This window comes from Notolepis coatsorum, assembly GCF_963971535.1.
Source record: "Notolepis coatsorum genome assembly, chromosome: 18".
Lineage (NCBI taxonomy): Eukaryota > Metazoa > Chordata > Actinopteri > Aulopiformes > Paralepididae > Notolepis > Notolepis coatsorum.
Genome location: NC_140182.1, coordinates 21,478,867 through 21,490,935, shown reverse-complemented (window position 1 = coordinate 21,490,935; position 12,069 = coordinate 21,478,867). Strand labels below are relative to the sequence as shown.

The 12,069-nt window shown below is 42.6% G+C and overlaps 1 protein-coding gene across 1 annotated transcript; it reads left to right on the top strand.

The window, feature by feature from the left end:
• Positions 1 to 1,057: 1,057 nt before the first annotated feature.
• Positions 1,058 to 6,242, top strand: pclaf (PCNA clamp associated factor). The gene is made up of 4 exons (XM_084334609.1): positions 1,058 to 1,176; positions 2,120 to 2,203; positions 3,117 to 3,324; positions 5,853 to 6,242. Exons 1-4 carry the CDS (start codon positions 1,131 to 1,133, stop codon positions 5,890 to 5,892), a joined length of 378 nt encoding a protein of 125 aa, XP_084190735.1. The 5' UTR covers positions 1,058 to 1,130; the 3' UTR covers positions 5,893 to 6,242.
• Positions 6,243 to 12,069: the final 5,827 nt, after the last annotated feature.

Below are 12,069 nucleotides of genomic sequence, written 5' to 3'. Positions count from 1 at the left end.
TATTAATGTCCGCCTTGTTTCGAACTGATTAAGCTTAGGCCCTCTTTCGAAGTTGGTTAAGGTTAGAGTTTGGAATCAGGGCTGGTGGTCTAACATTTTCAATCAATCAAGCGGGGAACATAGGACCCGGGGAACATAGACATGCTCCCTAAAGGGGTGCAGGATTTGGTTTTGGGGTTTGTGTTTTCAATTGGTTTGGGGGGTAGCATTTGAATTTTATTTAATTTATTTTGTTTGTTTGTTTATTGTTGTTTAATTTTCTTTACCGGGTTCTCGCTTTATCTGCTGCAGTTGCTGGGTTTTACTTTTAATTCCTAAGAAGAGGAGGAAGAGGACATTGTAGAATGGATTGTACAGTGGAACGCCCTGCCTAAAGCTGTAAAGGAATGTGAATCACTACCCACCTTCAAAAACACTCTCAAAAAACACCTACGTGAGACTGCAATTCGAAACTGGCCCCTACAAATGTCCTAACCTAGTTGTACAGTAAATGACCAAGTAAGGCTTTGTCAACATTCCAATGTACAGTGTAAAATGTGTGTATGTCCCCTACCCAACCCCCCCCCCCACCCCCCCCCCCCCCACCTCCAATGTACAGCCCTCACCCAACCCACCCAACCCCACCCCACCAACCTCCTCCAATGTACAGTTTCTACGCCAAATGTATATACACTCCTTTTCTGGACACTTTTGTATCACAAACAGTACTGTACTTGCAAATCTGATATGTCATAAATGTATAGATGTAGCAGTACTGTCTATCTGTATGTCATGTATGTCATATATGTTATGATGAATTGAAAATGGGGGACCCTGGTGGAAACAAGACGAAAGTCTTTCTCTGGTCTGCATCCCCTTAACAATTGTATGTATTGAGATGTACTGTACTGTACCCATTCTGCAATCTGTTAATAAACTTTTCAATCAATCAATCAATCAATCAAACAAACAGTAGGTGGCGGTATGCGCCTTTTGTGGTCGCGATCTGCCATTTAACCCATTGAAGAAGAAGAATAAGATACATTTGGACCTCCGCGCTCTCCGTAGGTGATGTGCATTATTGCGGGAAAAAGCAGTTTGTCGCGGCAGCTGAGCAGAGACGAACAACAGAGACAGACATCACGGTCAACATGGTGAGGACTAAAGCAGACAGTGTGCCCGGGGCATACAGAAAAGGTAACGTTCTTCAATATAAACTACTTTAAGTCATCGCTGATCATTTGAATGTCATATTTCTGATACTAGTAGTGAGTGTTTATCAGAGCAAACCTTCAAGACTGCGCCGCCAAATCTCACCTGACTACTATGTGATATTCTCTAAATAACGAGCTGTTTAATGCTGTTTAATACTTGACATTGCAGCGAACGTTACTAGTAACTCTTACCCAAATAAGTGACTAACTAAGTGACTAAGTTAAAGCTAACACACACGACATGACTAACAAACAGACTCCCGCCAACAGGGAGTTTTGGTAAACGCCTGTCTCTCCACCACACAGACTTGCTCTCCCGATTTATTCCTTTTCAAACACAATTTGTATATTTTATCAATCAACATTATGAATTTGTCTTAGTGTTTTCTATTTACTGTAGTAGTGGTTCAGGGTGTTGTGTTGTTGTGGCAGAACTGGCGCCAGTTTTTAGGCCCTGGAGAGAGAGGGAAACAAACCATAACATAATATTGGGAGTTTTGGCCCTGTGACGTTTTTACTGACACGCTGGATCCCATGGATCGATGAAGTAAAATAATTGACAGTCACGTCGAGTGTACTGTACATGCAGAAATGACGAGAGGCAAAAAGCATGGATAACAAATCAAACTGCTTGATTGACGATGGTTTATCTGTCAAAACAGGTGCACGGGTCTCTTTTTATTAATGAAGGCTAACTTCAGTCCTCGTCGTAAGACTTTGTGGAACATTAACCACCAATGTTACATTTAACCGGCTGTCGTGTGGCAGTGAAAGGGTTAACCTTCTGTGTTTTGTCGCAGTGAAAGGGTTAACCGTTTTGGTAGTACGGGCGGCAGTGAAAGGGTTAACCGGCTGTCGTGTGGCAGTGAAAGGGTTAACATTGTCTGCCTTCCTCCTCGCCTATCTCTCTCTCTCTATCTCCCCAGCCGTCGCTGCTCAGGCACCCAGGAAGTCACTGGGTGCTTCCAGTTCAGCAAACTCCTCGAACGCCGCCCAGCCAGGAACGCCTGGTGAGTCTTTAAGATTCCATTCAAACGTATATATTTGCAGCATGCAGCACAAGTGTACAGGTACACAATGAAAAATAGGTTTGGCATCCAACCAGAGTGCAAATGTAACAGTAAAGTGCAATAGTGATATACAATGTACAGGTGGTTAAACTGGGTATATAAAATATATAAATTGGTACTACTGAGTAAATCAAATCAAATTTATTTATAGGGCCCGACAACACACGTTAATGTCCCCATGGGCCGTACAGGTCTTCTTTAAACAAGTCAAGAAGACAACATAACAATAAGTCAAGAACAGAACAAGAACACCATAGGGTCCAAACATTTTTTAGATGAATGCAAATAAATGAAAGAATGCAAGCACTCCCAGACATACCCCACACGAAGGTAAGGAAAAACTCACTAAAACCTAACAATAGGGAAAAAAAGCTCCACAGGCAGTGTGGAGGAGAGAAACCTTAGAAGGGCCGTTCAAGGGGGGATCTCCCTTCTTAGATGTCGGTGATAGTAGTGTTGCAGACGGACAGTTGGTAAGCATGCACTCATGTGTGTGGTGAAACACAGATGAGTGCATGCAATAGCAACTGTACATTTTGAAAAATTAAAGATAGAGCTAATAGCGATAGCAACTGAACATTTTGAAAGATTTAGATTTAGAGTAACCGTGCTAATGAGATGTATGTACAGAGTTGCAGTATTAGTATGTATTACAGTGATACGGGTATAAAGACACTATGGTAGTAAGTCATACTGGCCAGCAGCGTAAAAATTGTTATGTGCAGGTGGGCGTATATATATATTTATGCGTTATATACAATATTATTGCACATAATTGGTGCATTTATATAGCACTTTTATCCAAAGCGCTTTACAACTTATGCCCCACTCTCACATTTTTTTTTTCTCGCAGCAAAGGGCAAATACGCAGGTGGTAACCCCGTGTTCGTGCGTCCCACTCCCACCTGGCAGAAGGGCATCGGGACCTTCTTCGGGGGGGGCCCGGTGCCTGAGAAGGAGAACGAGCTGCCTGAGAAGGAGAACGAGCTGCCCGCCCCTGTGGCGGTGGTGGAGGACGGCGAGGAGGCCGGAGGCAGCGGCGTGTCGAAGTCATCCAGGAAGTATGTCGTCGAGCCGTGTGACGGAGACACTGGAGCGCTGCGTGTTGCCCGTTAGGGGGCGATGGGCACCGGTCATGTCTTCCCCAATTGCTCGAGTACTTGTTTAGGGAAATCAATTTTCTTTTTTAGAACGTACCTTTTATAACTCTTTCACAACCACATTACAGAAGGTTAACCCTTTTCACTAACCACACTACAGACGGTTTATGTAGTGTGGTAGTGAAAAAGGTTAACTGTAGTGTGGTTGTGAAAGGGTTAACCCACTTTGCCGTCTGGCGGTGAAAGTTAACCTTCTGTATTGTCGTCGCAGTGATACTGATGCACACTGAACTATGTTCATGTTGAGCCATTTAAAGATACTGAACACACTGACGTTTGTACATGTTGAACCATTTAAAGATACTGAACACACACTGACGTTTGTACATGTTGAACCATTTAAAGATACTGAACACACTGACGTTTGTACATGTTGAACCATTTAAAGATACTGAACACACACTGACGTTTGTACATGTTGAACCATTTAAAGATACTGAACACACACTGACGTTTGTACATGTTGAACCATTTAAAGATACTGAACACACTGACGTTTGTACATGTTGAACCATTTAACACTTTGGTTGCCTTGGGTTAAATGAATGATATACCATAGATTGCCAGCGCTATTTGTCTATGGAGAAAGTCCCCTTCTTTGCAGGGCTATAACTTTTTAAATTCTATTGCTACATTGCCATTATTAGGGCCCATTCAAAGTCCTATATGTATTGTTCATTGTGTAGCAACGTTAAACTTTTTCATTCACATATTCATAGTAAAGTATGGTCTAATGTATAAGTATGTTTTCATCTCTTTCTGCAGCTTCTCCAGAACGTGATATATAGCCCCAAATGCATTATATTGATGATGAAATACAGTTTGATGGCAATCAGCGCGATATAAAAAATTCCAACTAGACGTACTTCTAGAAGTTACTACACGTCATCTGATGTTGACCGGATGGGCGAGGGGGCGTTTATAATTCCGTGGGCAGCGTTATACCAATCATCTAATGTGGGTCAAATGTTGATAATAGCAGTTAGTATCTAAGACGGTAACGTTACACGCTAAAACTCACCCCAGTCTCCGCGCGCCGTTGGGCGATCATCGTCGAGTAGAAATTTTATCATTATGGGATATATTTTTACCCGGTCCATCTCCAGCTTGTATAATGGTATATACGTCCAAATCATGTTGTTTATCGAGTTATTGCCAATCGATCACCGTGTAGCGTGACGAGCCAGAGTCCCATGAACCATAGCGAGCGCCCGGAAGTACTACGGTCGTCATGACAACCTCTATTCAAGATCCTGTGTGGCGATTACGCCGATCGGCCACCAGATGGAGCTCCTGAACCGCCAGAGAGCTCAGTGGGTCCTGCTGGTTGATCTCAGGCCAGCGGAGGGGGAATATGAATCCGCTCGCAGATTTTTGAAATATTGATATAAGGACGCTGTACAGCGTCCCCCGGCAACTTTAGCATGGCCAGCAAAGACGTCTAAAGACGTGTCCCGGCAGTCAAAGTGTTAAAGATACTGAACACACACTGACGTTTGTACATGTTGAACCATTTAAAGATACTGAACACACTGACGTTTGTACATGTTGAACCATTTAAAGATACTGAACACACTGACGTTTGTACATGTTGAACCATTTAAAGATACTGAACACACACTGACGTTTGTACATGTTGAACCTTAATGCTGTTGTGTTTTTTAAATCCGGGGACATCCGTCACTTCTGAAGTCTGCTTGTTGCACCAGTATTGTTTCTGGTATGTAGGGAAGTTGGAATCTTGTATGGAGAAAAATGCTGATTGTCAAGGACTGCCACATCGCCAGGATATATATTGCTAGCTAAGCTGTGCTCACGCTAGTCGGTCACGGCTAGAAGGCATTCTGTGCTGCCTCTGGCCAATGGGAGAGCAGCGCTCTGTGCTGCCTCTGGCCAATGGGAGAGCTGTGGTCTCTTGGAGTCACTATCGGCTTTATGAATGCCTGCATTTATCGGATGGGTTCAATTCAATCATGTTATGTTCAAATCATAAACTACGGTAGTTAAAGGGATATTGCACTATTGTAGAACATGTGACAAATCGGCAGTCTTGCATCTTTTAATATCTAAAGTAATGTACTAGTAAATTAGTGACCACTGCTGTCGACGCCATCATTCCCTCCCAGCTGTCTGGCTCCTCATTGAGGCTCATTCGCTTCCATTCATTTAAGTATAAGGCTTTAACCCTTTCACTACCACACTACCAAATGGTTAACCCTTTCACTACCACACTACAGACGGTTAACCCTTTCACTACCACACTACAGACTGTTAACCCTTTCACTACCACACTACAGACGGTTAACCCTTTCACTACCACACTACAGCCTGTTAACAGTCTGTAGTGTGGTAGTGAAAGGCTTTAACGAGTAAAGTATTTACTTAATTTTTCTTGCTGTGTGTCTGATGTCATTTATGTTCCTTTTCAGATCCAGACCGTTGGCGATTGAAGATGAAGACGCTGAATGAGTTTCATGACTGATGTACAGTAGTTTTTTTCCCCCCCGCGCTGTGGTTTTGGTGAATTTGGCGTTGGCATCAAAGGACCTCGTCATAATCTTCACCTGAAAGGTTACCTAACCTTAAAAGTTAAACCCCTTACCTTAACCTTAGTAGAGACCTCACGTCCCCACCCTAATTTAAAATGGGGATTATCTTTGTTTCAAGTTCTCTAAGCAGACTGTGGGGGAAATGCTGTCATTGCTGAATTTAACTAAATGAATGTCCCAGTTTGCAGTTCGCCAGCGGCTGAATGGGCTTTTAATGTACATCCTTGTATATAAATAATGCTTGTTGTTCAATAAACTTTTATGTTTGAATTCTGTAGCACTTTCTTCTGTAACCGCTGCTATTCAATGTGGTGGCCATCTTGTTTTTAAAGGAAAAATCCACTTGGGGTTATCTGTGGGGTATTAAATTCATAGTTTCTTAAAGGTATTGAAGTCCAGGTATTACATTTATTTTGGGGAGGGGGGGGGGTATTCAAGTGGTTGTTGTTTTGTGTGGGGCTACCGGGAGCTTGGTGCGTCTGGTGACAGCTCTTATGGAATGTGTGAGGATTCAAATTGGGGTGAGTGCAGCCGCCAGTTCAGTGGCACTTTTTTTTTGCTAGTAATATTGAAATTTGTATTAAATTTAGCTCTTAAATGGATATTAAAAGTCTTTAATGTAACTTTGAGAAACCTGTAGATACCCTGATATTGTGCATCATGTTATTTCTAGAATACTGTTCAGTTTCCATTTGTGAAGATTAACTCCAGAGACCAGAGTGATGATGTCATCAAGAGGCGACTCCTGCAGTTGCTCCAAAGACTGAATAGTGAAACAACTCAACGGTAGCCATGGTGATTTGATTAGGATATGGGTCTGTTATCTGATTCAGAGCTGTTCAGTTTTACATCCCAGCAGGGTCTTGAGTTGTAGACAAGAAAACCCATGGTTTGATCACATATGTCTTAATCCTCTATTCTTAAACCCTAATGGTCAGTCCTGTTCTTAGAAACAGACTAAGAAATGACGTAAACACCATGATCAGAACCGCAAAAAGAAATTTCATCAACGACAACTGAGGAAAACAAAAACAAACCCCGCGAACTTTGGAAATTACTCAATAATCAACTAGGCTGCAGTAAAAAACTTAAAACCAGATTCTCAAACATAAACATAAAGACTGACAACACGCTCATCACAGACAAGCTGGATGTAGGCAATTACTTAAACATCTTCTTCACAAACATAGCCACAACACTGGTAAACAAACTACCCTCCCACTCAGGGCATTATGGGGTAGAACACATAGTAGCATACTACAAAAACCTAGGGGTCCACAAAGACGACTTCAAACTTGAAATGGTAACAACCGATGAGGTACTCAAAAAATTGAGCGCCCTCCAACCTAACAAGGCCACTGGCCATGACAACATCCCCTCCAAATTCCTCAGAGACGCAGCAGCCGCCATCACCCCAGTCATCACACACATAATAAACCTCTCTATAAGACAGGGGCACGTCCCCAAGGACTTCAAAATTGCGAGAGTGACCCCTCTACACAAAAAGGGCAGCAAATTAGACCCAGGCAACTACCGCCCTGTTTCTATTCTTACCTCCATCTCGAAAGTCATGGAGAAAATAGTCTACGAACAGGTCGAAAAGTACCTGGCGGAAAAAAACCTAATCTACGAATTCCAATCTGGCTTCAGAACGTCCCACTCCACTGACACATGCCTCCTCTATTTGAACGACCACATCAAACAAGAGGTGGACGCGGGCAAATACTGCGGCATGGTCATAATGGACCTACAAAAGGCCTTCGACACTGTCAATCACTCCATTCTAATGGACAAGCTAAAAGCAATTGGTTTTGATAGCCTATCAGTGAGCTGGATGCAATCCTACCTGGAGGGGAGAGAACAGATGGTAGAGGTAAACGGTACTCTACCCCCCCCCCTCACAGTGAGCTGTGGTGTTCCACAAGGAAGCATACTAGGACCGCTACTCTTCCTAATTTATGCAAATGACATGTCGTCAGCCTGTGACTGCAACTTGTTCCTGTTTGCGGACGACTCAGCCCTGCTGGTCTCTGACAAGAACAAATTGCAGGTTGAAAAAACCCTCAGCACGGAACTAGGCAAAATCTGCATATGGCTCGCTGATAACAAACTATCATTACACATAGGCAAAACAGAGTCCATTCTCTTCGGTTCAAATAACAAACTCAGCAAGACCGACGGATTCTCAGTTACAGTGGGTGACAATATTGTCACAAGGAAAGACGAAATTACCTACCTGGGTTCCATCCTAGAGGCAAATCTTTCCTGTGACAAAATGGCATCCAATGTAATAAAAAAAGTCAACCAACGAACTAGATTCTTGTACCGGATCTCCTCTCTGGTAAACAAGAATACCCTGAAGACTCTGGCAGGAGCACTCATTCAAGGGTACTATGACTATGCGTGCACCTCATGGTACCAAAGCACCTCAAAGGCGCTTAAAACAAAATTACAAACATCACAAAACAAACTGGTCAGACTACTACTTGACCTGAACCCCAGAACCCACCTCACCCCTGCCCACTTTGCCAACCTAGGATGGCTTAGAGTAGACGACAGAGTACAGCAACTTGCAATGGGCCTGGTCTACAAGATACACTATACGACCGGGGTGCCCATGTACATGTCAAAATACTTCCCAAAGGTCAGTGAATACCACAACCACTACACCAGAGGAAGCTCAACAAATCATGTTAAACCCAGATTCGGCTCAAACAAGGGACTAAACACGTTTCGCAATTATGCCACAACAATGTGGAACGCCCTACCCAAAGCTGTAAAGGAATGTGAATCCCTGCCCACATTCAAAACCGCTCTTAAAGAGCACCTACGGGAGGCTGCAATTCGAAACTGGCCACCGTAAATGCCCAAAACCCCCACCACCTCCTAATAGACAGTCTCCTCCCCACCGCATGTATATATTCCCTCCCCGCCGTATGTATATTTCCCTCCCACCCACCCACTCCCTCCTAATGTACAGTCCCCTCCCCATCATATGTATATACTCTGTCAGGATCTAGGGGTAACAGTACTGTATATTTGAATACCGCCTATGTCACAAATGTATCAGTACTAAATACCTATATGTCCCTATGCCATAAATGTCATGTATGTTGTGTATGTCATAAATGTCTATATGAATTGAAAATGGGGGACCCTGATGGAAACAAGACAAACGTCTTTCTCAGGTCTGCATCCCCTTAACAATTGTATGTATTGAGCCGTACTGTATTGTACCCATTCTGCAATCTGTTAAATAAAGTTTTCATTCATTCATTCATTCATTCATTCATTCATTCATTCATTCATTCATTCAACAATGCAGTTACTGTAGTATAGCCTGGCTATAGTGCACACTTTTAAATCGGGAGACTTTGCAGGTTTTTAATGATGCTGTGACAATGGCATTAAATCAGGAGAGATTCCAAGGTTTGTGGTAATATAACTGTTTTAAATCACATTACATGGTTTGTGGTGATATTAGATGACACGTTTATAATCGGGATAGATTGTTTAACCTATTTGACTGACTGAACAGTGTAGGAGTTAATTAACCCCAGCAGGGGGCAGTAATGCAACACTAATGGTGCAAAGTTGCTGTGCTTCAAAGCAGAAGTCAAACTGGCGCAGGAGTTTGACGTCATGCAGGCCACGTGACGTCAAACCCCTGCGCAATTCGTTCGGGGTCGACTCGCCATTAATGTTTTGTTTTGTTGTTGCTGCAGTGCCAGACAGCCTTCTATATTATAACTCCATGGTGGCATAAAGCTGGTGTTTTCTTCTCGTCGCTGTCGCGTTTCATCTCATCGCCTCCTCTCGGTTGGCATGGCGACCATCAACATGCTGAAAGCTTTAGTCAACGAGCGACTCCGCGAAGCCGCGGAGGAGATCTTCTGTGTGTTTGAACGGACCGTCTCACGGTACGAGGAGGAGATCCACCGGCAGAGGACACTTCTGGATCTGCTCGCCTTGAAACCAACTCAACTAAAGTCTCGCAAAGCAGGTGAGTTGTTCAATATCTGGTTCTGCTTTATTTGTGTCACATTCGACCGTTAGAGCACGACGAGTACACGCAGTTCACTATGAATTGAAAATGGGGGACCCTGATGTAAACAAGACGAACGTCTTCCTCTGGTCTGCATCCCCTTAACAATTGTGTGCATTGAGCTGTACTGTATTGTACCCATTCTGCAATCTGTTAAATAAAGTTTTCATTCATTCAGACCGGGCCTAGTTGCTATCGTTACCCGTTGGGTTTCCCCGCTGTGTGCTGTGCTACGCGGCCGCGCTCCCTGGTTACCATGGCAACGGCAGACCACCGTCGTGCTATTTTCGATTGTTTACCATTCAGCAGCAGAAATGAATTAACTTTCTAAACGCACTGACGTGACATTTAATGTTCGCTGTTTTGATAGATATTGTAGCAACATCAGGAAACAAACTGGTCCAAGGCAGCACAATTACATTGAAAACCTATTTAATAATCTCACATTTTACCAAAATGGTTATTTTATCCCAAATCTGTAACATAGACTGCTAGTTAACAGAAGGCAGCTGAACTAGTTAGTTGTTATTTGGGTAAACTAGCTCGAAACCGCTGCACATCTGATAGAAAACGTTCAATAGAGGATTATGACTTTGTTCATCGTTTGCATTGTAATCACTGACATACTGGCCGCCTTGGCCGGTAACATCACTAAATATGTCTGGGTGTCCAACCAGCATGTTTTTATCTACAGATCACATGTACCGTTTACAATACTGGATAACCATAACATCTGACATGTTGTAGTCAAATAGGCTGTTACATTACTGTATTGTATCATGGCAAATATTGGGGCTAGGCTAGCTGCTACATGTTGTGATGCTGCCATTATCCAGTTTAACCTGTGGTAAAGGTTAGTCTGGACTATGGAACCAGTTTAACCAGTGGCAAAGGTTAGTCTGGAACCAATTTAACCAGTTAAGGCTAGTCTGGACTCTCGAACCAGTTTAATCAGTGGTAAAGGTTAGTCTGGACTCTGGAACCAGTTTAACTAGTAGTTCTGCCCTTCCTCTAGATGTCTGTGGTATTAATGTTCTCCTTTAGATGTCTGTGGTAATTGATGTTCTCCTCTAGATGTCTGTTGTATTGATGTTCTCCTCTAGGTGTCTGTTGTATTGATGTTCTCCTCTAGATGTCTGTTGTATTGATGTTCTCCTCTAGATGTCTGTTGTATTGATGTTCTCCTCTAGATGTCTGTATTGATGTTCTCCTCTAGATGTCTGTTGTATTGATGTTCTGCTCTAGATGTCTGTTGTATTGATGTTCTCCTCTAGATGTCTGTTGTATTGATGTTCTGCTCTAGATGTCTGTTGTATTGATGTTCTGCTCTAGATGTCTGTTGTATTGATGTTCGCCTCTAGATGTCTGTTGTATTGATGTTCTCCTCTAGATGTCTGTTGTATTGATGTTCTCCTCTAGATGTCTGTTGTATTGATGTTCTTCTCTAGATGTCTGTTGTGTTGATGTTCTCCTCTAGATGTCTGTTGTATTGATGTTCTCCTCTAGATGTCTGTATTGATGTTCTTCTCTAGATGTCTGTTGTGTTGATGTTCTTCTCTAGATGTCTGTTGTATTGATGTTCTGCTCTAGATGTCTGTTGTATTGATGTTCTGCTCTAGATGTCTGTTGTATTGATGTTCTCCTCTAGATGTCTGTATTGATGTTCTCCTCTAGATGTCTGTTGTATTGATGTTCTCCTCTAGATGTCTGTTGTATTGATGTTCTCCTCTAGATGTCTGTTGTATTGATGTTCTCCTCTAGATGTCTGTTGTATTGATGTTCTCCTCTAGATGTCTGTTGTATTGATGTTCTCCTCTAGATGTCTGTTGTATTGATGTTCTTCTCTAGATGTCTGTATTGATGTTCTTCTCTAGATGTCTGTATTGATGTTCTCCTCTAGATGTCTGTATTGATGTTCTCCTCTAGATGTCTGTTGTATTGATGTTCTTCTCTAGATGTCTGTTGTATTGATGTTCTTCTCTAGATGTCTGTTGTATTGATGTTCTTCTCTAGATGTCTGTTGTATTGATGTTCTTCTCTAGATGTCTGTTG

Excerpts from the sequence above, each read along its gene's own strand:
- pclaf (XM_084334609.1), top strand. The coding sequence starts at position 1,131 with ATGGTGAGGACTAAAGCAGACAGTGTGCCCGGGGCATACAGAAAAG. Across the intron at positions 2,204-3,116 it reads CGCCCAGCCAGGAACGCCTG|CAAAGGGCAAATACGCAGGT; the intron begins GTGAGTCTTTAA and ends TTTTTCTCGCAG. Across the intron at positions 3,325-5,852 it reads GTGTCGAAGTCATCCAGGAA|ATCCAGACCGTTGGCGATTG; the intron begins GTATGTCGTCGA and ends GTTCCTTTTCAG.